Source organism: Dendrobates tinctorius, unplaced genomic scaffold (genome assembly GCF_039654945.1).
Source record: "Dendrobates tinctorius isolate UK_male_01 unplaced genomic scaffold, ASM3965494v1 ptg000292l, whole genome shotgun sequence".
NCBI lineage: Eukaryota > Metazoa > Chordata > Amphibia > Anura > Dendrobatidae > Dendrobates > Dendrobates tinctorius.
Genome location: NW_027361959.1, coordinates 2,868,553 through 2,895,684, shown reverse-complemented (window position 1 = coordinate 2,895,684; position 27,132 = coordinate 2,868,553). Strand labels below are relative to the sequence as shown.

Below are 27,132 nucleotides of genomic sequence, written 5' to 3'. Positions count from 1 at the left end.
GACCCCAAAAGTTGTTGTCAAATTTGTCCTGAGTACGCTGAAAGCCTATATGTGAGGGTAAATCACTGGGCGCACAGCAGAGATTGTAAGGAAAGGAGCACCATTTGACTTTTTCCACACAGAATTGGCAGGAATTGAGATCGGACGCCATGCCGCATTTGGAGAGCCCCTGATGTGCCTAAAAAGTGGAAACCCTCCAATTCTAACTCCAACCCTAACCCCAACACACCCCTAACCCTAATCCCATCCCTAACCATAACCCTAACCACAAACCTAACCTTAATCCAAATCCTAACCCTAACCCCAATTCTAGCCCCAACCCTAACCCCACCTCTAGCCCCAGCCCTAACTCTAACCCCAACCCTAACCCTAACTTTAGCCCTAACCCTATCTTTAACCCCAACCCTAACCCTAACTTTAACCCAACTCTATCCCTAATGGGAAAATTGAAATAAATACATTTTTTTATTCTATTATTTTTCCCTAACTACAGGGCTGATAAAGGGGGTTTGACTTACTATTTTTTTTTATTCTGATCACTGTGATAGGGTCTATCACAGTGCTGAAAATGAACCAATAGGAAAAAATCTCCTATTGTTGCAGGGTTCCGGCTGTGTATCGGCGATCGTTAAGGGGTTAAATGTAACTCTCATCATTCTCCCCACGCATGCCACACGTGTGCTGCAAGTATTACACACGGACACTGGAAACTCCAGTACCGGAAATATCAGGACGTGTGAAAGAGGCGTTATAGCAGGTTTTTATGTTTGGCAGCTGTCACACGCTAAAAGATGCTTTTTATTGCAATAAATAGTTTTTGCATCACCACATTTTGAGAGCTATAATTTTTCCATATTTTGGCCCACAGAGTCATGTGAGGTCTTGTTTTTTGTGGGACGCGTTGACGTTTTTATTTGTACCATTTTCGGGCACATGACATTTTTGATCGCTTTTTATCACGATTTTTGGGAGGCAGAATGAACAAAAACAAGCAATTCATGAATTTCTTTTGGGGGGGACGTTTATACAGTTTTGCGTGTAGTTAAAATTGATAAAGCGGTTTTATTCTTCAGGTTAGTACGTTTCCAGCGATACCTCATTTATATCTTTTTTATGTTTTGATGCTTTTACACAATAAAAACTATTATATAAAAAATAATCATTTTTGCATTGCTTTATTCTGAGAGCTATAACTTTTTTACTTTTTTGCTGATGATACTGTATGGCGATTCATTATATGCAGGACAAGATGACGTTTTTAGCGGTACCATGTTTATTTATATCCGTCTTTTTGTTATTCCACTTTTTGTTCGGCAGTATGATGCATTGGTTTTTTTGCCTTTTTTTTATGGGTTTCACTAAAGGGGTTAACTAGTCAGACAATTTTATAGGTCGGGTCATTATGGACGCGGCGATACCAAATATGTGTACTTTTATTGTTTAGGTTTTTTTTCATTCAATATTTATTTATTGATATAATAAATATTGATTTTCTATTATTATTTTTGATTTTTAAAAAATATTTTTACAATTATTTTAAAAAAAAAATTTCATTTCATTCTAACTTTTACACTTTGTCCTACTATGGGAAACTCATTTTGTGCAGGCTGATCGCTTATATGGCATGTAGATGAAGCAGCTTCTGCATGCCATATAACCTGTCAGCGCTGCACTTTCTGCACACTGACCTGAGAGACTTCCTGACATGCACTGCACATGACAGGAAGTTTCTCAGCTCTGGTTACCCGGATGTTGTCATGACGACATCGGGTTACCATAGCAGTGATCGGGACCCCGCTTCACGCCATGGGGTCTCCGATCCAAAGGCACAGGGGCTGTCAGCCCCTCTGCCAGCACCGGAACACTGCAATCTTGATTGATCGCAGTGTTCCGGGGGTTAAAGTGCCAGGAGCGGTTTGTGACCGCTCCTGGTACTTAGTGCCGGGTATCAGCTGTGAGAATCAGCTGACACCCAGCCGCGATCGGCCGCGCTCCCCCCGTGAGAATGGCTGATCGGTGATGATGTACTATCCAGTCCATGGGAGTTAAGTCCCAGGACACATAGACAGGATAGTACGTCCACTGGCAGAAAGGGGTTAATATGCATTAAGTTGCAAAATTGCTTGCATTTACATGCCTTATCCTACAAAACCCTTTTATGAAGTGGGGGATAGCCTATTAAGATCTCCCCCGAAGAGTTTGTCTGGCCTAGAATGATAAATCTAGTGGGTGCAGCCTCGGTCAATACAAGCAAGGTCATGCCCACTAGACGGGTTCTGGCCGGGAGTCTGCATATTGCGTACTTGACCGCCATTCCCAGTGCAGATGCCGGGGAAACCTTGCAGTGCGCAATGTGTGCATTTGGAGGATTCTCAAGTCTGCAGTAACATAGAGTAACTGTAAAGTTGTCATTCTACACGGAACAACCCCTTTATCTTAGCTGCTTTGCAACCAGTTTTTATAATTCCAATGCATTTTCATTTTAAAATGACACAACTTTGCAAGTTATCTTAATTAAAAACTTGAGTCTAATTCGATTGTGTCTAAAACTTCTATATATTTCCGTTGTAAAAGACAACAAACAGTGTGTATCCTGATCCTGCAGTCATAATGCCAACCATCTGTTCCCTAAAAAGCTGTAGATAATTGATATCACAGTGTCAACCAAAAATATGTAACTTTATCATATAATTTATCCAGCCTTGTGAAAGCTGGAATATAATGTGCTGGATGGTGAAATTTTGCTACTGCAACTGCATCATTACTTTCTCTATCCCCTCTTCAGTATCTCCGAATGTAGTTTTAAGGTATGTGAACAGTCTTTCTGCAGAGTTTTGGGGCAAAAAGAGAGCAGAAATTCACAAGTTTTTGAAGAGTTCTGCCGGAGAATTTGGAGAGTTTCCACTCAGTTTCTGCTAACAAAATTTTTCGAAAAACTGCATGCACATAGTAGCAAAAAGGCCTGGAGCTAGATTCTTTCCTGTCTTCTAGTTAACATATTACTTTAGGAGGATTTTGGGAGACTCCGAAGGTTTCTAAATAATTGCAAAGACAGGAACAATATAACTAGTCTGCCAGAATTTGAGGAAAGTGATACATTCAATTAAGATAATTTACAATGTGTTTTTTTATATGTTAAAAGTTTTGTTGTGGAAAGATATACAACATAATTAGACTTATCAAAAAGAATAAAATCTAAAAATGACAGGAATTCATTATTTGCAGTAACTTAATTGTGGAGGTCATATTTGCCCTAGCTATTGTAATTTTTGCAGTCAAGTATGCAGTTGTTGGGTCCGCTTTTATAGTTGGCGACATACGTCATCCTCTGGAAATCACCTTGCTGAGCAGTACTGATTGAAGACAGCAAAAATATTCCACTATGCTGTAAAAAGCAGATATGTCATTTACTGTCATGATTTATCACAATCATTTGATGTAGATAAATATCTATAAGATACATCTACCGTATTTTTCAGACTATAAGATGCACCAGACTAAGACGAACCCCAAATTTGCAGAAGGAAAATGGGGAAAAAAATTAATGCGCCTGGTGGCAACAGGAGTCGAGCGATTCTTTTGGTAGTCCGTAGCTGCAGTGTGATGATTCCCATCCCAGCCTTGTGCCGCTGATGCGGCAGGTTCGGCGGTGCTCGGTGGTGTGGGGGTCTCCGGTGACGGTGACATTTTCTGAAAGCCCGGAGCCCCACACTTTCCTTGATGCTGTGGCCTCCAGGAAAACAGCCACCCCAGGCGGCGCATGCGCAGATTGAGATCTTGGCAACGAGATCTTGTCCTGAGTTCTCGGGAGACGAGATCTCAGGGCCGAGATCTCAATCTGTGCATGCGCCGCCTCCGGCAGCCATTCTCCCGGAGGCCACAACATTGAGGCAATAGAAGTGAGGGGCTCCGGGCTTTCAGAAAATTTCGCCCAAGCTCCCAGCACCACCGAGCACCGCACACTATCATCTCCCTGCAGCGTCGGACCAGGATCACCGGAAGAATCGCCCGACTCCTGCTGCCACCATGCTAAGTGTAAGTACCGTACATTCTGACTATAGGAAACCCCCCTATTTTCCCCTCAAATTTTTGGGAAAAAAAGTGTGTCTTATAGTCCGAAAAACACGGCATGTTTGTATATATGAAAATATGTTGGTAATTTCCAGTTTCTGGCAACTTCTAGTCTGTCAGTAGGACAAAGATGACATTAACTGAAAAAATGTCAGCCTAACAATTTACAAAACCCGTAATGATTTCATAGATTGAATTATTAGGTCGTATATAAATCAATTCACTTAATAGCTGACACCATTGTGCATAGAAAACAGGTATGCGGCAATGCTGCGGAAAATAGTGGTTTGCTGCCTTCCAAGTCAATTAGTCAATATCTTCTTCCCTTCCAGAGGACAGAAATGCATTACCTTACTGGACTGATAGAATAGGGAAGACTTCATGGATTGTTTAGGTCTCTAATCGAGGAAACTATATTGCAGCTGAAACCTTACAAAACCCATTTACTTGATTTATGTCACGTCAGGCTACACTGGCAGTGTCAATTCAACAATCCTGCTGTTGTTAATTAGAACAATTAAAGAACATTGTGATAAAACATATAGCACTCAGACCAGGGTTATTCTATGGGGCAGCTCAGATCTGCGATTATTTTCCCAAGATGATTTGGCTGATAGAACAATCACAGCATGCTGCTATTGCATCCGAGAATCAGATCACAAGCACCCATACAAGTCTATGGGCGCATGTAAAACATCGAACTGTCATCAAAGTGCAGTGCGATTACCATGGATGCCGGCAATGAAGGAGATGGATACATTTCTTTCTCCGTCTCCTCTACACCTGTGCTGTGATCCTCTCACGCGAGATGATCGGAACACAGTATGATGACACTCGGCTCACGCTCACAGCAGAGCTGCAGCCAAGGGTCATTAACATATGATGCTCTCACATGGGAGAACATACGTCAGTGTGACCCAGGCCTAATGGCTCTCATCTCACTAGGAATATAAGTTTGAGGAATAATTACAAGGTTTTCTTGTAGTTTTTAAATTATTTTTTTTTTTCTTAAGGTTTAATTTCATTCCTTTTATTTGAAACATAGTTTTGTTTTTGGAGCTTCATGCATCATTAGGTAGTTTTTCACTTTATAGCATTTTAGTAAAACACCTAAGGACAACTTCACACATCTGTTTTTTTTGGGATATGGGCTATCCATTATTTTTGTGGCTAGATAATAGACCCCTTACATAAATTTGCCTTCTCGCACGTGATTTTGTTTGCTGATTGCGGAACAATTGTCCTGACATGGCCTACTTTGATATGTAAGAATGGATCCCCCTGACGAAGGAGATTTTATTTCCGAAACGCGCGTCGGGGCGCGTTCTTATACAACTCACATAGCGCTCATTGGCTTACAGGTATTTTATATTTTGTGTTTCAATTGCACTGCCTTAGGGCGATTTGTATTATTCACATAGCTGCACTTTTGCACTTTCGGCACATTTATGAATTTTTTCATGCAATTTTTGTGTCACCACACACATGCACTTTTTTACCTGGATCATTAATGAAGCCTCGTTTGTTATAGAACGGTTTTTCCGTTTCCTGCGCTTCATCTGCGGTAGAGGAGATTGGAGAGCAGAGTGCCTGGCGGCAACTCTCTCCAGAGGCTAAGTCCTCTGTTCCCTCCACTGTGCATGCTCATGGGACGAGCTCCCATTGGAGTTCGGGAGTCACATGCTTAGGTCCTGTGTCGACTCCTATTGGCTCCTCCTTGAGCCTTGAAGACTTCCGGAAGGTCCCGTTTGGTATAAAAAGCGCGCATGGCTGTTCCGCCATGCGCTAGTATTTCATACTTGCTGCTGTATGTATGGTGATGGATGCTTGGACTGGTGACTGACTTTTTAAGAAACCCCTTCCCTCCTATAATACGATTGTGTGAGTGTTTGGGTTCAGCCAGTAGCAGCGCTAGCGCCAGCGTGCATATGCTCCATCTTGCTCAGCAGCTTAGCGTCTGCATTGCGCCAGCGTTATTGCAGCGCCTTGCCAGCAGCTCAGTTTTTGATGCGCTGCAGTTGCAGCTTTCTCTGCGTCCGTGGTTGCGACGCTTTGCACCTTATTTGACGGTAGGTCTAGACGGAGTAGTCCTGCTGTTTAAGGCTACTCCTGTGACCGCGAATACCGCAACTGTATCGCTGTGTGTCTGTGACTCTGAACAGACTCAGCGTTTAATTTGAGCTTTTTTGCCTGCAGCTCTGTGAGTATAACAGAGCTTGCTTTTGTGCACTGGGTGCTGACTAACCCTTGTGCACATTACCGCCTTGTGCTCTGCCTCTCTAGCAGCGTTTTTTCCATCCACCGCACAGTGGACCCCGGGTGGCGAAGGCACTTTATTTATTTTTTATTTAGTGTCTTCCGTCACTCCTAAGTGAAAACTATATGATAACGCCCACTATAACTTAACAAAAGATAACTCATTAAGTGCCAAATACTTTGATTGCAAATCTCTCCATAAAGAGAGTCAAAATTGTAAAAACAAAGAAAAAAAAGCTTTATTCCACTCTGCAGCAATTACTAGATCATGCGTCCAGTTAAATATGGAAAAAAAAGGTGAGAGGTCCTCTATGAGATTCCTCTTGGGAATGAACTACTAGAACTGACTTAGCAGGTGCGATAATACTTACTTATGTTTTCTTATGTCACTTATGCCATTTTTGCGATTTCCAAGTCTTTCTGCAGGATTAATCCTACAATTAAAAGAACATAGTTGTGGACATTAGACATTTGCAGATAATTATCAACATGCTATGGAAAATATTCACATCCATGCTTCTGTGACATAATGAGACAATGTTTAGTAATTTTTCCATCTATATATACACATTACAGTATGTGTACAATTTAAAAGGCAGAAGTATCATACCTGAAACTAAACTGTATGAAATGTTTCCATATTTAAGTAAAGAAGTAAATATAAGCAACATATACATATATAGGACACAGTCTCCTCTATGCATTTCTGCTCAAATCATCTCTGTTCATTCCGTTATGCGCTAGCTAGTGCCACACTTGATTACAGGTCTAGAGGTTTTATGATTGAATCTTACACATCTCTCAGGAAATTCTGTATTTATGGAGAGTTGCCAGTTTATGACGTCTCAGTATATACACAGTGCACTGTATTATGGCTTGTCATGCTGAATTTCCATACAGATGCAATTTATCCCCTGAAGTAAACCTGCATATATATATATATATATATATATATATATATATATATATCACCCTATTAAACCTATCTTGTCATATGAATGCGTGCATGATGTTATATAAGCATATATTAGTGGTATACCAATTATTTTCATACAAACTATTGATATAAATTATAAGAATTCTCAAAAATCAGTAATCTCAATATAGAAAACAGTACATGGTAGTGGAAATGGTAATATAATATTTATGAAAATCCTTTTTAACTAAGGGTTTTATTCTAATTGGGAGAATTTTGCTAAAGGCCATTTATCTGTGTGTAAACACAACATATATAAACCCCTATCCAACAAGTTATTGTAAAGTTGCCAATAAGTGTAATCTAAGTTCCAACTATGACTATGTGATATTGACAAGAAAACATTACCTTTGGCTAAGCAGAAGGTGAATGGTCTCTCTCTCTATATCTATCTATTAAAAAATAAAAACTGAAATATCACATGGTCATAAGTAGAGTTGAGCGACTTTTGCTTTTTTAGGGTCGCGTTTCGTTTCGTGAAACCCGACTTTTCCAAAAGTCGGGTCGAGCAAGATCGTCCGATTATAGGGAAAAGTCGGGGTCGTCCCGAAACACGAAACCCAATGTAAGTCAATGGGGAATAAAAGTCGGCAGTGAGAGGAGGACAGGAAACACACCTACAGTGCCCATTTGAATGCCAAAAGCATCAATTCTTCTTACTTAAGCTTGTCAACCTTAATTAACTTCATAAGACAAGTTACGCACTGAAAAATGGGGGTTATTTGGCTAAATTTGTGGGGGGGGGGGGCTGGCTGCAGGTTTTCATGTGCCCTGGGCGAAAGAGCCCCCCCTTAACACATACCACAACTCATCATGCTCCGATACGGCAGAGAAATAGCGGTATAGTACAATGAAAAATACCTCACTTTTTACATCTCATGACGAGGCCCATCTATTTCTCCATACAAAATCATTGGTCCCATATAATGTTTGAAACAGTATATGATGAGCTCCACATAATGCGACAGTATATGTTGGTCCCCATGGATGAAGCTCCACTGTCTTATGGGCCCAAATAATGCTCCAAACATAATGGGCCCCATTTCTAATGCTCTAGTGTATAATGGGCCCTGTAAATGCTGCTCCAGTGTCTGATGTCCACCTTTGGAATGTTCCAGTGTATGGTGGGCCCCATCTATCATTCTCCAGAGTATAGTGCTCCCCAAAAATTGCTGTCCCAACATAGAAAACAATCAAATAAGTCTCCTCGCTAGGGAATCCCTGTACTTGTCTGGACAGGTGCTGTAGCTTGCTTAACAGCTCGCCAGCCGTTCTCACGCCCAGTATGGATTGCACGTGATTGCACAAAGGTTAGAAAGGGTACCGTATCCCTGGATAACATGTATGGATAGCGTACACATTCAAAATATATGTCTATACAGCATGAGGCAGGCTCAGACGGTGTTAGGCCCAGTATGGATTGCACGTCATTGCACAAAGGTTAGAAGGGGTACCGTATCCCCGGATAACATGTATGGATAGCGTACACATTCAAAATATATGTCTATACAGCATGAGGCAGGCTCAGAGGGTGTTAGGCCCAGTATGGATTGCACGTCATTGCACAAAGGTTAGAAAGGGTACCGTATCCCTGGATAACATGTATGGATAGCGTACACATTCAAAATATATGTCTATACAGCATGAGGCAGGCTCAGACGGTGTTAGGCCCAGTATGGATTGCACGTCATTGCACAAAGGTTAGAAAGGGTACCGTATCCCTGGATAACATGTATGGATAGCGTACACATTCAAAATATATGTCTATACAGCATGAGGCAGGCTCAGACGGTGTTAGGCCCAGTATGGATTGCACGTCATTGCACAAAGGTTAGAAGGGGTACCGTATCCCCGGATAACATGTATGGATAGCGTACACATTCAAAATATATGTCTATGCAGCATGAGGCAGGCTCAGACGGTGTTAGGCCCAGTATGGATTGCACGTCATTGCACAAAGGTTAGAAGGGGTACCGTATCCCCGGATAACATGTATGGATAGCGTACACATTCAAAATATATGTCTATACAGCATGAGGCAGGCTCAGACGGTGTTAGGCCCAGTATGGATTGCACGCCATTGCACAAAGGTTAGAAAGGGTACCGTATCCCTGGATAACATGTATGGATAGCGTACACATTCAAAATATATGTCTATACAGCATGAGGCAGGCTCAGACGGTGTTAGGCCCAGTATGGATTGCACGTCATTGCACAAAGGTTAGAAGGGGTACCGTATCCCCGGATAACATGTATGGATAGCGTACACATTCAAAATATATGTCTATACAGCATGAGGCAGGCTCAGACGGTGTTAGGCCCAGTATGGATTGCACGTCATTGCACAAAGGTTAGAAGGGGTACCGTATCCCCGGATAAGATGTATGGATAGCGTACACATTCAAAATATATGTCTATACAGCATGAGGCAGGCTCAGACGGTGTTAGGCCCAGTATGGATTGCACGTCATTGCACAAAGGTTAGAAAGGGTACCGTATCCCTGGATAACATGTATGGATAGCGCACACATTCAAAATATATGTCTATACAGCATGAGGCAGGCTCAGACGGTGTTAGGCCCAGTATGGATTGCACGTCATTGCACAAAGGTTAGAAGGGGTACCGTATCCCCAGATAACATGTATGGATAGCGTACACATTCAAAATATATGTCTATACAGCATGAGGCAGGCTCAGACGGTGTTAGGCCCAGTATGGATTGCACGTGATTGCACAAAGGTTAGAAAGGGTACCGTATCCCTGGATAACATGTATGGATAGCGTACACATTCAAAATATATGTCTATACAGCATGAGGCAGGCTCAGACGGTGTTAGGCCCAGTATGGATTGCACGTCATTGCACAAAGGTTAGAAAGGGTACCGTATGCCTGGATAACATGTATGGATAGCGTACACATTCAAAATATATGTCTATACAGCATGAGGCAGGCTCAGACGGTGTTAGGCCCAGTATGGATTGCACGTCATTGCACAAAGGTTAGAAGGGGTACCGTATCCCCGGATAACATGTATGGATAGCGTACACATTCAAAATATATGTCTATACAGCATGAGGCAGGCTCAGACGGTGTTAGGCCCAGTATGGATTGCACGTCATTGCACAAAGGTTAGAAGGGGTACCGTATCCCCGGATAACATGTATGGATAGCGTACACATTCAAAATATATGTCTATACAGCATGAGGCAGGCTCAGACGGTGTTAGGCCCAGTATGGATTGCACGTCATTGCACAAAGGTTAGAAGGGGTACCGTATCCCCGGATAACATGTATGGATAGCGTACACATTCAAAATATATGTCTATACAGCATGAGGCAGGCTCAGACGGTGTTAGGCCCAGTATGGATTGCATGTCATTGCACAAAGGTTAGAAGGGGTACCGTATCCCCGGATAACATGTATGGATAGCGTACACATTCAAAATATATGTCTATACAGCATGAGGCAGGCTCAGACGGTGTTAGGCCCAGTATGGATTACACGTCATTGCACAAAGGTTAGAAAGGGTACCGTATCCCTGGATAACATGTATGGATAGCGTACACATTCAAAATATATGTCTATACAGCATGAGGCAGGCTCTGACGGTGTTAGGCCCAGTATGGATTGCACGTCATTGCACAAAGGTTAGAAAGGGTACCGTATCCCTGGATAACATGTATGGATAGCGTACACATTCAAAATATATGTCTATACAGCATGAGGCAGGCTCAGACGGTGTTAGGCCCAGTATGGATTGCACGTCATTGCACAAAGGTTAGAAGGGGTACCGTATCCCCGGATAACATGTATGGATAGCGTACACATTCAAAATATATGTCTATACAGCATGAGGCAGGCTCAGACGGTGTTAGGCCCAGTATGGATTGCACGTCATTGCACAAAGTTTAGAAGGGGTAACGTATCCCCGGATAACATGTATGGATGGCGTACACATTCAAAATATATGTCTATAAATCAGGAGGCAGGCTCAGACGGTGTCAGGCACAGTATGGATTTGACGGCCCAGATTACACAGCGGAGGAGCAGGGAGAGGTAAAGATTGCAAATGCTGGGGCCCTGGCCAAGCAAGGGGGGCCCACTCGTGGGCGTCGGTACTGGCACTGGGCCCCTCATAGTACAGCGGTGTGTCTGACGGCGGGTGTGCACCACCACCGTCAGAGACACTTGATTGCACTATGAGGGACCCTGTGCCAGTGCCCGCGCCCAAGAGTCGGCCTACCCACCTGTCCAGGGCAACGGCACTCGCACGGTGTCGTGCGCTAGGTGGTGACCCCGGCCATGGGGGGGGAGGCAGCACAGTTAGGGAGTTTTAGAAAGTGGCATATGTTGATGTTGGACATTCAACTGATGCAAAAGGCGAAATAGGTGAAGTACCAGGAAGAGGTGGACCAAAGCAAGCCATTTTTCTGTCACCCTATGTGTCATCAGGGGAAGGTGGGACAAAATCCTTGGAAACCCATGCGTGGTTCATTTTAATGAAGGTTAGATCATCCACATTTTGGGTTGACAGACGGGTCCTTTTTTCTGTCAGGATTGATCCAGCTGCACTGAAGACTCTTTCCGATAGCACACTTGCAGCTGGGCAAGCGAGCTCCTGTAAGGCATATTGGGCCAATTCAGGCCAGGTGTCCAGTTTAGCGGCCCAATAGTCAAAGGGGAATGACCTGTGTGGGAGAACATCGATATGGGAGGAAAAGTAGTTTGTAACCATAGTTGACAACTGCTGTCTCCTGTCACTTTCCATCGATGCAGTATTACCAGTTGTGTGAGCGGTATTTGAAAAATCAGTCCACAACATTGTCATGAAACCCCTGTCTCCAACGCCACTTCTGCTGTGTGCACCACGAACACCTCTGCCAAGCTGCCCCCGGCCCGTACGGCTCCTTTGAGAACCATCACCGCTGCTGTGTGCTGGGAATGCCTCAAGCAACCGATTTACCAGAGTTGCTTGTTTATTAGCCAATATTAGGTCAAGGTTCTCCTGTGGCATGATGTTTTGTAATTTGCCTTTATAGCGTGGATCCAGGATGCTGGCCAACCAGTAGTCGTCATCGTTCATCATTTTGGCAATGCGGGGGTCCCTTTTTAGGATCCGCAAGGCGTAATCTGACATGTGGGCCAATGTTCCCGGTGTCAATGATGCACTGCGAGTGCTGGGTGGAGGAGCACTTTCTGGCAAATCCACATCCCTCCAGTCACGCACAAACCCTGTACCAGACCTTGCCACGCCAACATTTTCACTTGCCCCACGAGATGCATCCTCCTCCCCTAAGTAATCATCCCCATCATCCTCCTCCTCCTCCTCTTCTTCCTCCACCTCGTCCAGGAGAGGTCCCTGAGCAGACAATGGCTGAATGTCATCAAGGATTCCCTCCTCCTCTTCCTCCTCATCAACATTGGCTGCAGACACCTGCTCCTTAAGGTGCGTCAAAGTTTGCATGAGCAGACGCATAAGTGGGATGCTCATGCTTAGGATGGCGTCGTCTGCGCTTACCAGCCGTGTGCATTCCTCAAAACACTGAAGGACTTTACAAAGGTCTTTCAGCTTCGACCACTGCACGCCTGTCAACTCCATGTCTGCTCTCAAAGTGCCTGGCCGTGTATCCTCCCACAAATGCATTATGGCCTGCCTCTGCTCGCACAGCCGCTCCACCATGTGCAGGGTGGAGTTCCACCTTGTTGCAATGTCGATAATGAGGCGGTGGTTGGGAAGGTGGAGCAATCGCTGCAGCTTCTGCATACGAACGGAGTGTACAGGCGACCGGCGGATGTGCGCGCACAGTCTTCGCACCTTCTGGAGCAGGGCTGTTAACTCCGGATAATTTTTGAGGAAGCACTGCACCACCAGGTTCAAGGTGTGAGCCAAGCAAGGTATGTGGCTGAGTTTTGAAAGGGCTATGGCTGCCACAAAATTACGGCCGTTATCACTAACTACCTTGCCTGCCTCAAGATGTACACTGCCCAGCCATGACTCAGTTTGTCGCTTCAAGTACTCGGCCAGCACCTCGGCGGTGTGTCTGTCGCCCAAACACATCATCTGCAACACAGCCTGCTGACGCTTTCCACTAGCTGCTCGATAGGGGGACACATCGTGTGCAACAGTGGCAGCTGCAGATGGAGTGCTCGTACGACTGCGCTCTGTGGACGAGCTGTCGCTTCTGGAGGAGGAGGAGGAGGAGGAGGGTCGAACGCCTACAGCCAACTGTTTCCTAGACCGTGGGCTAGGCAGCACTGTCCCACCACCGCTGTCCCCTGTGGACCCTGCATCCACCACATTAACCCAGTGCGCAGTGATGGACACGTAACGGCCCTGGCCATGCCGACTGGACCATGCATCAGTTGTGAGGTGCACCTTTCCACTCACTGACTGCTTGAGTGCATGGACAATGCGGTCTTTCACATGATGGTGGAGGGCTGGGATGGCTTTGCGAGAGAAGAAGTGGCGACTGGGTAGGTCATAGCGTGGTACTGCATAGGCCATGAGTTCGCGGAAAGCTATGCTTTCCACCAACCGAAAGGGCATCATCTCAAACGAGATTAGTTTGGCAATGTGGGCGTTCAAACCCAGTGTACGCGGATGAGAGACTGAGTACTTTCTTGACCTACTCATAGTGTCTGGGAGGGTGAGCTGGACTTGAGAGCTGCATATGGTGGAAGTAGCGGTGGACAGGGCGGACTGAGAGAGGGTTGATGATGGTGATGGAGTTGGTGTTCTTTCTGATGGCCTAGAATCAGTCTTTCGTTGATATAACAGTGGGATTCCCTGACTGCTGTGGCCTTGCAACGACACCTCAACATTTGCTGCTGTGCTAACCGGTGTGCTTACAGTGGGGGAAACAATGTAGCGTTGCTGACTACCTTTGTTGTGATCAGTTGCACATGTGGCACTTGAGGTTTGGTGTTGTGTCCACGCTTGCAAGTGCATGCTGGTTAAATGTCTAAGCATGCAACTGGTATTCAAATTTTTCAGATTTTTCCCTCAGCTAAAGGTCTTTGCGCACTTCTTACAGATAACCTTGGCCTGATCATGAGGATTTTGTTCAAAAAACTGCCACACTGCACTCTTCCTACTTTGGCAGACATTTTGCGGCCTAGCACGCTGTGATCTTTTGACCCTCTGGACAAGCTGTCCAGCAACTCTTTTGATGTTTGGAACCTGTCTTTGGAGTGCTCCGGGCCTGCCAGATAACAGCTGTTGCGATGTCGATGTCTGCTGTGGATGCTCCTCATCTGAGCTATTGGAAGCAGCACCCTCTTCCCCCAATGGATGCCAATCTGGGTCAACAACTGGGTCATCCATCACCTCCTCTTCTATGTCATGTGCACCTTTCTCTGTGTCACCGTGTATGGTGGTATAGTGTGCGGGAAGGGGCACCTGAGTCTCATCAGGGTCAAAATCTGGCTCTGTACACTGCAAGGACAATGTAGTGCTCTGAGTGAATGTACCAGCAGAATCATCCATCAGCGGCTGTGCATCAGTGCACTCCATGTCAGATTCATCTTGGCCTGGGTAATTCACCATTTGACTTGATAATCCAGGCATGGTATGTGAAAACAGCTCCATGGAGTAATCAGTAGTATGCCCTGCGTCATCCTTCAATCTTGGTTGGGGTGAAGGACACAAGGAAAGGTGTGGTTCATGAACATGAGCCTCCAATGACGACTCAGTGCTTTTACTTTTTACAACTGAAGAAGAGGAGGCGATAGAGCTGGAGGCTGAGTCAGCAATGTAAGACAAAACTTTTTCCTGATGCTCTGCCTTTAAAAGCGGTTTGCCAACTCCTAGAAAACTAAGCGTTCGAGGCCTTATGTAGACAGACGATGACGCAGGGTCAGCACCTCCTGCATTTGGTCCTATTTTGCTCTTGCCACTACCATCAGATCCACCACCAACACCATCATTACCAGCTGCTAACCCCCGCCCAATTCCACGGCCTCTTCCACCAGCCTTCCTCATTTTTGGTAGAAATGTAGACAAAATCCAACAAACTATATAGTAATGTAAAACAAGGTACAAGGTGTCTATAGGACAGGGGAGTTTTAGAATTTCTGCACACACTTGTGGACAGTGGACACTTGTGGATTGTGTGCGGCCCACTGATATCTGAGCGCTATGTGACACGCTCGATGGCACAGCTGCCTGTGACCAAAGTGACGAGAGGATAATGGAGATTTTGAATCTCTGCGTACACTTGTGGACAGTGGACACTTGTGGATTGTGTGCGGCCCACTGATATCTGAGCACTATGTGACACGCTCGATTGCACAGCTGCCTGTGACCAAAGTGACGAGAGGATAATGGAGATTTTGAATCTCTGCGTACACTTGTGGACAGTGGACACTTGTGGATTGTGTGCGGCCCACTGATATCTGAGCGCTATGTGACACGCTCGATGGCACAGCTGCCTGTGACCAAAGTGACGAGAGGATAATGGAGATTTTGAATCTCTGCGTACACTTGTGGACAGTGGACACTTGTGGATTGTGTGCGGCCCACTGATATCTGAGCGCTATGTGACACGCTCGATGGCACAGCTGCCTGTGACCAAAGTGACGAGAGGATAATGGAGATTTTGAATCTCTGCGTACACTTTTGGACACTGGACACTTGTGGATTGTGTGCGGCCCACTGATATCTGAGCGCTATGTGACACGCTCGATGGCACAGCTGCCTGTGACCAAAGTGATGAGAGGATAATGGAGATTTTGAATCTCTGCGTACACTTGTGGACAGTGGACACTTGTGGATTGTGTGCGGCCCACTGATATCTGAGCGCTATGTGACACGCTCGATGGCACAGCTGCCTGTGACCAAAGTGACGAGAGGATAAGGGAGATTGGATTGCTTTTAAAAAAGCAGTTTGCGGAGCAGTGGGTAAACAGCAATGCCAGCGTGTCAGGAAGCCTTAGAAGGCAGCCCAACAACCAACACCACTGATACACCACAATATAGCCTCCCCTTGCACTGCACACACAGTGACTTGTGTGTTGTGCAGGCCAAATCGCTAGCAGCAGAAGCAGTTTTTTTGTCTTCTTCCCTGCCTAACGCTCTCCCTACAGAATCAGCAGCAACCTCTCCCTATACTAAGATCGGCAGAAGTAAGATGGCGGTCGGCGTGCACGCCCTTTTATACCCCCTGTGACGACCACCAAAGCAAGCCAATCACTTGCATGCCCTTCTGAAAGATGGTGGTGACCCGTGCCTATGTCATCACGTTGCCCACAGTGTCCGTGGATCCTGACTGGCTGAAAAAGAGCGCAAAACAAACTTTTGAAACGCGACTTTGGCGCGTAAGTCGCCGACCTCGTGGCCGACCTCATCCTAGGGTCGGGTTTCGTTTCATGAAACCCGACTTTGCCAAAAGTCGGCGACTTTTGAATTTTTTCGACCCGTTTCGCTCAACTCTAGTCATAAGTATTCAGACCTTTGTTCAGACACTCATATTTAAGTCACATGCTGTCCATTTCCTTGTGATCCTCCTTGAGATGGTTCTACTCCTTCATTGGAGTCCAGCTGTTTTTAATTAGGCTGATAGGACTTTATTTGTAAAGGCACACACCTGTCTATATAAGACCGCACAGTGCATGTAAGTCCAAATGAGAATCATAAGGTCAAAGAAACTGTCCATGGAGCTCATAGACAGAATTGTGGCAAGGCACAGATCTGGCCAAGGTTACAACAAAAAAATGTCTGCAGTACTTAAGGTTCCTAAGAGCACAGTAGCCTCCATAGTCCTTACATGGAAGAAGTATGGGACCACCAGAAGTCTTCCTAGACCTGACTGTCCAGCCAAACTGAGCAATCGTGGGAGAAGAACCTTGGTGAGAGAGGTAAAGAAGAACCCCAAGATCACTGTGGCTGAGCTCCACAGATGCAGTAGGGAGATGGGAGAAAGTTCAACAAAGTCAACTATCACTGCAGCCCTCCAACAGTTAGATTTTTATGGCAGAGTGGCCCAGCGGAAGCCTCTCCTCAGTGCCAGACATATGAAAGCCAGCATAGAGTTTGCTAAAAAACACATTAAGGACTCAGACTATGAGAAATAAGATTCTCTGGTCTGATGAGACAAAGATAAAAGTTTTTGGTGATAATTCTAAGCGTTATGTGTGGAGAAAACGAGGCACTGCTCATTACCTGCCCAATACAATCCCAACAGTGAAACATGGTGGTGGCAGCATCAGGCTATGGGGGTGTTTTTCAGCTGCAGAAACAGGACGACTGGTTGCAATTGAAGGAAGCATGAATGCGGCCAAGTACAGAGAGATCTTGGATGAAAACCTCTTCCAGAGTGCTCTGGACCTCAGACTTGGCCGAAAGATCACCTTCCAACAAGACAATGACCCTAAGCACACAGCTAAAATAACAAAGGAGTGGCTTCAGAACAACTCTGTGACCATTCTTGACTGGCCCAGCCAGAGCCCTGACCTCAACCCAATTGAGTATCTTTGGAGAGACCTGAAAATGGCTGTCCACTAATGTTCACCATCCAACCTAATGGAATTGGTGAGATCTGCAAGGAAGAATGGCAGAGGATCCCCAAATCCAGGTTTGAAAAACTTGTTACATCATTCCCAAGAAGACTCATGGCTGTACTAGCTCAAAAGAGTGCTTCTACTCAATACTGAGCAAAGGGGCTGACTACTTATGACCATATGATATTTCAGTTTTTCTTTATTAATAAATTTGCAAATATTTCTACATTTCTGTTTTTTTTACATTAATGAGAAAAAAATGAACTTTTTTGAATTTACCAAATGGCTGTAATGTAACAAAGAGTAAAATAATTAAAGGGATCTGAATACTTTCAGTTCCCACTGTAGATATATATATGTCTAAAATACATAAAGATTTATTATACTGCTCTGGCAAAAATTAAGAGACCACCACATCAAAACCCTGTTATGGGCAGCCCATACTCCAGACCTGAACCCCATTGAAAACCTCTGGAATGTAATCAAGAGGAAAATGGATAGTCACAAGCCATCAAAGAAGGAAGAACAGCTTAAATGTTTGCGCCATAAGCAGTGTGAAAAACTGGTGGCAAGCATACCAAGACGCATGAAAGCTGTTTTTAAAAATCATGGTTATTCCACAAAATATTGATTTCTGAACTCTTCCTGAGTTTAAAAATTAGAATTGTTGTTTCTAAATGATTATGAACTTGTTTTCTTTGCATTATTTGAGGTCTGAAAGAACTGTTTTTTTTATTTCGACCATTTCTCCTTTTCAGAAAAAAAACAAAATTTATTGCTTGGAAATTCAGACACATTTTGTCAGAAGTTTGTAGACTAAAACAACAATTTACATTTTACTCAAAAATATACCAATAAGAGAAAGATCAGACACACTGAACATTTGGAAGTGGTCTCTTAATTTTTGCCAGAGGTGTATATTTCAATATTAGAACTGAAAGTGGGAGAACAAGATCTGTTGGTCTCATTTGGCAGAGTTTCACTATATGCGTAAATTTCACATGATGAAGGTATAGCTGCTGTTGAGAAAAAACTGAGTGAGTGCAGTTTTTCAGAGAAAGCCTGTAAAATTATTTTGGATCTGCTAAGAGTGGTTTTGATGAAGAACTGCTTTTATTTGGAGAAGAGTATTACCTACAGTTAGGAGGGACCGCCATGGGTGCTAACATGGCACCCTCTTATGCAAATATAGTCATGGGTATGTTGGAGGAAGAGTTCATCTATGTGTCACCCATTTCTCTAAAGTTGGGGGATGATGGCAATACATAGATGATTTTTTTTGCTCTGGACTGGTACTGCAACTGTTAAGTTCACAATGGAAAGCTTTGAGAATAGACTACAATTTCTTGATGTGCTTGTGATCAAAGATGGGGTAAAAGTGAGTACAGAACATTTTTCTAAAAAAATAAGGACAGAAATGTTTTACATTTTTGAAGCCATCACACTAGAAAGATGTTAGAGGCAATACCTTAAGGGCAGTTCTTAAGGGCAAAAAGAATTGTGGAAGAAGAATTTAAATTGGATATTACCTTAAGCGGAAACTAAGTTTAGAGCACGTGATTATCCAAAAAAGATTCTGGATAGACAAAGGGCTAAGGCTAACAATGTGGAGAGAAAGGATTTATTTGTACAAAAGGAACAAAATAGTGCAAAAATGATTCTCTTTGTTAGTGAGTGTTTTTAGTACCCCAAAATGAATTTGGTATCTTTCTTTGTATGAGCTCATTGGCACTTTATTACACTGCTGCACTTTAGAAACAGAAGTATATCAACTGGGTGACTTGTTCACATGTACCACTGAATGTGCTGGTATGAGCACCTGATGTATTAATTAACACTGTTTATATAACTGATGGATATTATTCTGTGGAAACACTATTTAAATGTTCACTTGATGTCTGTCCACTGCTTGAGAAACGTTGCTGCTAATGGATCAGTAAAACCATGATTTTTCACTTTAGTTTTTGGAGTGCTGCCTGTTTTTTTCTGAGTGTCTGTATATGCATGTGTATATATATATATATATATATATATTTACGTACACTGCTCAAAAAAATAAAAGGAACACTCAAATAACACATTCTAAATCTAAATGAATGAAATATTCCCATTGAATTCTTTGTTCTGTACAAAGTTGAATGTGCTGACAACAAAATCACACAAAAATCATCAATGGAAATCAAACTTATTAACCAATGGAGACCTGGAGTCACACACAAAATTAAAGTGGAATGTAATGTCCTTAAAACAAGTCAAAATGAGGCTCAGTATTGTGTGTGGCCTCCATGTGCCTGTATTACCTCCCTACTGTACAACGCTTAGGCATGCTCCTGATGAGGCGGTGGATGGTCTCCTGAGGGATCTCCTCCCAGACCTGGACTAAAACATCCGCCAACTCCTGGACAGTCTGTGGTGCAACGTGACACGTTGGTGGATGGAGCGAGACATGATGTTAGGAACGTCGGAACGCACTAAATAAATAAATAATAAAGTGCGTTCGCCGCTCGGGGTCCACCGTGCAGTAGGTGTTAAAACCGCTGCTAAACAATGGCAGACGTGCTATATGGCGGTATAATGCGCTTGGGTTCAATGTCACCTGATGAGCGCGAAGCAGACTCTGTTAAACTCACAGAGGCACTGTAACAAAAACATACAAGTATACACTGAGCCAGTTAGACTTCACTGGACTCAGTGAAATTGCACGCACGGTATCTGGTCACAGGACACGGTTCCAAGACAGGGGATGGTGTCCGTCTAGACCTACCATGCGTGCGGCGTCACTGCTGCGGACGCCGGTAAGTGCTGCTACATGCAGCGCAGCGGCAGACACAGCCGCTAAGCGATGGTGCCTTGAGAGACGTGACACCACCGGACGCTAGTGTAGAGGTGCGGTGTGCACAGTGGCCTATGGCTTGCAACTGACTGGCGCGGACTCTAACTATAGTTCCTTATCCACATGCGTAATATCACAGGGAGGGGAATCTTAATGAGACAGTCACCAGAATCATACATTCATCACTAGAGTTGAGCGAAACGGGTCGAAAAATTTCAAAAGTCGCCAACTTTTTGCAAAGTCGGGTTTCATGAAACGAAACCCGACCCTAGGATGAGGTCGGCCACGAGGTCGGCGACTTACGCGCCAAAGTCGCGTTTCAAAAGTTTGTTTTGCGCTCTTTTTCAGCCAGTCAGGATCCACGGACACTGTGGGCAACGTGATGACATAGGCAGGGGTCACCACCATCTTTCAGAAGGGCATGCAAGTGATTGGCTTGCTTTGGTGGGCGTCACAGGGGTTATAAAAGGGCGTGCACGCCGACCGCCATCTTACTTCTGCCGATCTTAGCATAGGGAGAGGTTGCTGCTGCTGATTCTATAGGGAGAGCGTTAGGCAGGGAAGAAGAAAAAAAAACTGCTTCTGCTGCTAGCGATTTTGCCTGTACAACACACCAGTCACTGTGTGTGCAGTGTAAGGGGAGGCTATATTGTGGTGGATCAGCGGTGTTGGTTGTTAGGCTGCCTTCTAAGGCTTCCCGACAGCTGCATTGCTGTTTACCCACTGCTCTGCAAACTGCTTTTTTAAAAGCAATCCCAATTTTTTTTTTGTCCTGCTGAGGTACTGAGCGTGCATTTTTTCACACCATACAGCGGTGTACGCTCCTCACACAGTACCGTGTAACGGCTGTTATCACAGCCACAGTGAAGCTATCTGTGTGTCACTCTGTGAGAATAAGTTGAGGACATGTTCTGTTCTTACAGACCTGCACCTACTAGTTTTGTCTAGCTTTCAAACAGTTAAATATATTTGCTGTTTGATCACATTCAAAACTATAGAGAGACAGCGTGTGTCAGTCCGTATACTTAAAAAACACGGAGCTTGACAATTTTATGTACACCGGACAGCCGTGTACGTGCACGCGCCTCTCAGTACCGTGTAACGGCTGTTATCACGGCCACAGTGAAACTATCTGTGTGTCACTCTGTGAGAATAAGTCGAGGACATGTTCCGTTCTTACAGACCTGCACCTACTAGTTTTGTCTAGCTTTCAAACAGTTAAATATATTTGCTGTTTGATCACATTGAAAACTATAGAGAGACAGCGTGTGTCAGTCCGTATACTTAAAAAACACGGAGCTTGACAATTTTACGTACACCGGACAGCCGTGTACGTGCACGCTCCTCTCAGTACCATGTAACGGCTGTTATCACGGCCACAGTGAAGCTATCTGTGTGTCACTGTGGAAGGATAAGTGGAGGACTTGTTCCGTTCTTACAGACAACACTCTAGGGAGATTCCTATTCTGCCCAATTCTACATACACCTTGTAGTTTGTGATACACTAGCCAATTTCTGCCTGTGACATAGCGCTCTGATATTCAGTGGGCCTCACACAATCCAAAAGTGTCCAGTGTCCACTAGTGTGTGCAGAAATTCAAAATCTCCCTTATCCTGTAGTCACTTTTTTCACACCTGTGCCATCGAGCCTGTGACATAGCGCTGTGATATTCAATGGGCCTCACACAATCCATAAGTGTCCAGTGTCCACAAGTGTGTGCAGAAATGCAAAATCTCTGTGATCCTGTAGTCACTTTTTTCACCCCTGTGCCATCGAGCCTGTGACATAGCGCTGTGATATTCAGTGGGCCTCACACAATCCAAAAGTGTCCAGTGTCCACTAGTGTGTGAAGAAATTCAAAATCTCCCTTATCCTGTAGTCACTTTTTTCACACCTGTGCCATCGAGCCTGTGACATAGCGCTCTGATATTCAGTGGGCCTCACACAATCCAAAAGTGTCCAGTGTCCACTAGTGTGTGCAGAAATTCAAAATCTCTGTGATCCTGTAGTCACTTTTTTCACACCTGTGCCATCGAGCCTGTGACATAGCGCTCTGATATTCAGTGGGCCTCACACAATCCAAAAGTGTCCAGTGTCCACTAGTGTGTGCAGCAATTCAAAATCTCCCTTATCCTGTAGTCACTTTTTTCACACCTGTGCCATCGAGCCTGTGACATAGCGCTCTGATATTCAGTGGGCCTCACACAATCCATAAGTGTCCAGTGTCCACAAGTGTGTGCAGAAATTCAAAATCTCTGTGATCCTGTAGTCACTTTTTTCACACCTGTGCCATCGAGCCTGTGACATAGCGCTCTGATATTCAGTGGGCCTCACACAATCCAAATGTGTCCAGTGTCCACCAGTGTGTGCAGAAATTCAAAATCTCCCTTATCCTGTAGTCACTTTTTTCACACCTGTGCCATCGAGCCTGTGACATAGCGCTCTGATATTCAGTGGGCCTCACACAATCCAAAAGTGTCCAGTGTCCACTAGTGTGTGCAGAAATTCAAAATCTCTGTGATCCTGTAGTCACTTTTTTCACACCTGTGCCATCGAGCCTGTGACATAGCGCTCTGATATTCAGTGGGCCTCACACAATCCAAAAGTGTCCAGTGTCCACTAGTGTGTGCAGCAATTCAAAATCTCCCTTATCCTGTAGTCACTTTTTTCACACCTGTGCCATCGAGCCTGTGACATAGCGCTCTGATATTCAGTGGGCCTCACACAATCTAAAAGTGTCCAGTGTCCACTAGTGTGTGCAGCAATTCAAAATCTCCCTTATCCTGTAGTCACTTTTTTCACACCTGTGCCATCGAGCCTGTGACATAGCGCTCTGATATTCAGTGGGCCTCACACAATCCATAAGTGTCCAGTGTCCACAAGTGTGTGCAGAAATTCAAAATCTCTGTGATCCTGTAGTCACTTTTTTCACACCTGTGCCATCGAGCCTGTGACATAGCGCTCTGATATTCAGTGGGCCTCACACAATCCAAATGTGTCCAGTGTCCACCAGTGTGTGCAGAAATTCAAAATCTCCCTTATCCTGTAGTCACTTTTTTCACACCTGTGCCATCGAGCCTGTGACATAGCGCTCTGATATTCAGTGGGCCTCACACAATCCAAAAGTGTCCAGTGTCCACTAGTGTGTGCAGAAATTCAAAATCTCCCTTATCCTGTAGTCACTTTTTTCACACCTGTGCCATCGAGCCTGTGACATAGCGCTGTGATATTCAGTGGGCCTCACACAATCCATAAGTGTCCAGTGTCCACAAGTGTGTGCAGAAATTCAAAATCTCCCCTGTCCTATAGACACCTTGTACCTTGTTTTACATTACTATATAGTTTGTTGGATTTTGTCTACATTTCTACAAAAAATGAGGAAGGCTGGTGGAAGAGGCCGTGGAATTGGGCGGGGGTTGGCAGCTGGTAATGATGGTGTTGGTGGTGGATCTGATGGTAGTGGCAAGAGCAAAATAGGACCGAATGCAGGAGGTGTTGAGCCTGCGTCATCTTCTGGCTCCATAAGGCTTCGAAGGCTTAGTTTTCTAGGAGTTGGCAAACCGCTTTTAAAGCCAGAGCATCAGGAAAAAGTTTTGCCTTACATTGCTGACTCAGCCTCCAGCTCTATCGCCTCCTCTTCTGAAGTTGTAAAAAGTAAAAGCACTGAGTCGTCATTGGAGGCTCATGTTCATGAACCACACGTTTCCTTGTGTCCTTCACCCCAACCAAGATTGAAGGATGATGCAGGCCATACTACTGATTACTCCATGGAGCTGTTTTCACATACCATGCCTGGATTATCAAGTGAAATGGTGAATTACCCAGGCCAAGATGAATCTGACATGGAGTGCACTGATGCACAGCCGCTGATAGATGATTCTGCTGGTACATTCACTCAGAGCACTACATTGTCCTCGCAGTGTACAGAGCCAGATTCTGACCCTGATGAGACTCAGGTGCCCCTTCCCGCACACTATACCACCATACACGGTGACACAGAGGAAGGTGCACATGACATTGAAGAGGAGGTGATGGATGACCCAGTTGTTGACCCAGATTGGCATCCATTGAGGGAAGAGGGTGCTGCTTCCAATTGCTCAGATGAGGAGCATCCACAGCAGACATCGACATCGCAACAGCTGTTATCTGGCAGGCCCAGAGCACTCCAAAGACAGGTTCCAAAAATCAAAAGAGTTGCTGGACAGCTTGTCCAGAGGGTCAAAAGATCACAGCGTGCTAGGCCGCAAAATGTCTGCCAAAGTAGGAAGAGTGCAGTGTGGCACTTTTTTGAACAAAATCCTCATGATCAGGCCAAGGTTATCTGTAAGAAGTGCGCAAAGACCTTTAGCCGAGGGAAAAATCTGAAAAATTTGAATACCAGTTGCATGCTTAGACATTTAACCACCATGCACTTGCAAGCGTGGACACAACACCAAACCTCAAGTGCCACATGTGCAACTGATCACAAAGAAGGTAGTCAGCAACGCTACATTGTTTCCCCCACTGTAAGCACACCGGTTAGCACAGCAGCAAATGTTGAGGTGTCGTTGCAAGGCCACAGCAGTCAGGGAATCCCACTGTTATATCAACGAAATACTGAATCTAGGCCATCAGAAAGAACACCAACTCCATCACCATCATCAACCCTCTCTCAGTCCGCCCTGTCCACCGCTACTTCCACCATATGCAGCTCTCAAGTCCAGCTCACCCTCCCAGACACTATGAGTAGGTCAAGAAAGTACTCAGTCTCTCATCCGCGTACACTGGGTTTGAACGCCCACATTGCCAAACTAATCTCGTTTGAGATGATGCCCTATCGGTTGGTGGAAAGCGCAGCTTTCCGCGAACTCATAGCCTATGCAGTACCACGCTATGACCTACCCAGTCACCACTTCTTCTCTCGCAAAGCCATCCCAGCCCTCCACCATCATGTAAAAGACCGCATTGTCCATGCACTCAAGCAGTCAGTGATTGGAAAGGTGCACCTCACAACTGATGCATGGTCCAGTCGGCATGGCCAGGGCCGTTACGTGTCCATCACTGCGCACTGGGTTAATGTGGTGGATGCAGGGTCCACAGGGGACAGCGGTGGTGGGACAGTGCTGCCTAGCCCACGGTATAGGAAACAGTTGGCTGTAGGCGTTCGACCCTCCTCCTCCTCCTCCAGAAGCGAAAGCTCGTCCACAGAGTGCAGTCGTACGAGCACTCCATCTGCAGCTGCCACTGTTGCACACGAGGTGTCCCCCTATCGAGCAGCTAGTGGAAAGCGTCAGCAGGCTGTGTTGCAGATGATGTGTTTGGGCGACAGACACACCGCCGAGGTGCTGGCCGAGTACTTGAAGTGACAAACTGAGTCATGGCTGGGCAGTGTACATCTTGAGGCAAGCAAGGTAGTTAGTGATAACGGCCGTAATTTTGTGGCAGCCATAGCCCTTTCAAAACTCAGCCACATACCTTGCTTGGCTCACACCTTGAACCTGGTGGTGCAGTGCTTCCTCAAAAATTATCCGGAGTTAACAGCCCTGCTCCAGTAGGTGCGAAGACTGTGCGCGCACATCCGCCGGTCGCTTGTACACTCCATTCGTATGCAGAAGCTGCAGCGATTGCTCCACCTTCCCAACCACCGCCTCATTATCGACATTGCAACAAGGTGGAACTCCACCCTGCACATGGTGGAGCGGCTGTGCGAGCAGAGGCAGGCCATAATGCATTTGTGGGAGAATACACGGCCAGGCACTTTGAGAGCAGACATGGAGTTGACAGGTGTGCAGTGGTCGAAGCTGAAAGACCTCTGTAAAGTCCTTCAGTGTTTTGAGGAATGCACACGGCTGGTAAGCGCAGACGACGCCATCCTAAGCATGAGCATCCCACTTATGCGTCTGCTCATGCAAACTTTGACGCACCTTAAGGAGCAGGCGTCTGCAGCCAATGTTGATGAGGAGAAAGAGGAGGAGGGAATCCTTGATGACATTCAGTCCTTGTCTGCTCAGGGACCTCTCCTGGACGAGGTGGAGGAAGAAGAGGAGGAGGAGGATGATGATGGGGATGATTACTTAGGGGAGGAGGATGCATCTCGTGGGGCAAGTGAAAATGTTGGCGTGGCAAGGTCTGGTACAGGGTTTGTGCGTGACTGGAGGGATGTGGATTTGCCAGAAAGTGCTCCTCCAACCAGCACTCGCAGTGCATCATTGACACCGTGAACATTGGCCCACATGTCAGATTATGCCTTGCAGATCCTAAAAAGGGACCCCCGCATTGCCAAAATGATGAACGATGACGACTACTGGTTGGCCAGCATCCTGGATCCACGCTATAAAGGCAAATTACAAAACATCATGCCACAGGAGAACCTTGACCTAATATTGGCTAATAAACAAGCAACTCTGGTAAATCGGTTGCTTGAGGCATTCCTAGCACACAACAGCGGTGATGGTTCTCACACGAGCCGTACGGGCCGGGGGCAGCTTGGCAGAAGTGTTCATGCTGCACACAGCA

General features: G+C 45.2%; 1 protein-coding gene across 1 annotated transcript in view; it reads right to left on the bottom strand.

Moving 5' to 3' along the window:
* LOC141072848 (cGMP-dependent protein kinase 2-like) overlaps positions 1-27,132 on the bottom strand; it is a 323,665-nt gene that overhangs the window by 10,442 nt on the left and 286,091 nt on the right. The window contains exon 17 of the mRNA XM_073560030.1: positions 6,699-6,761. Coding sequence (XP_073416131.1) covers positions 6,699-6,761 — 63 coding nt within the window. The remainder of the gene's footprint in view (positions 1-6,698; positions 6,762-27,132) is intronic.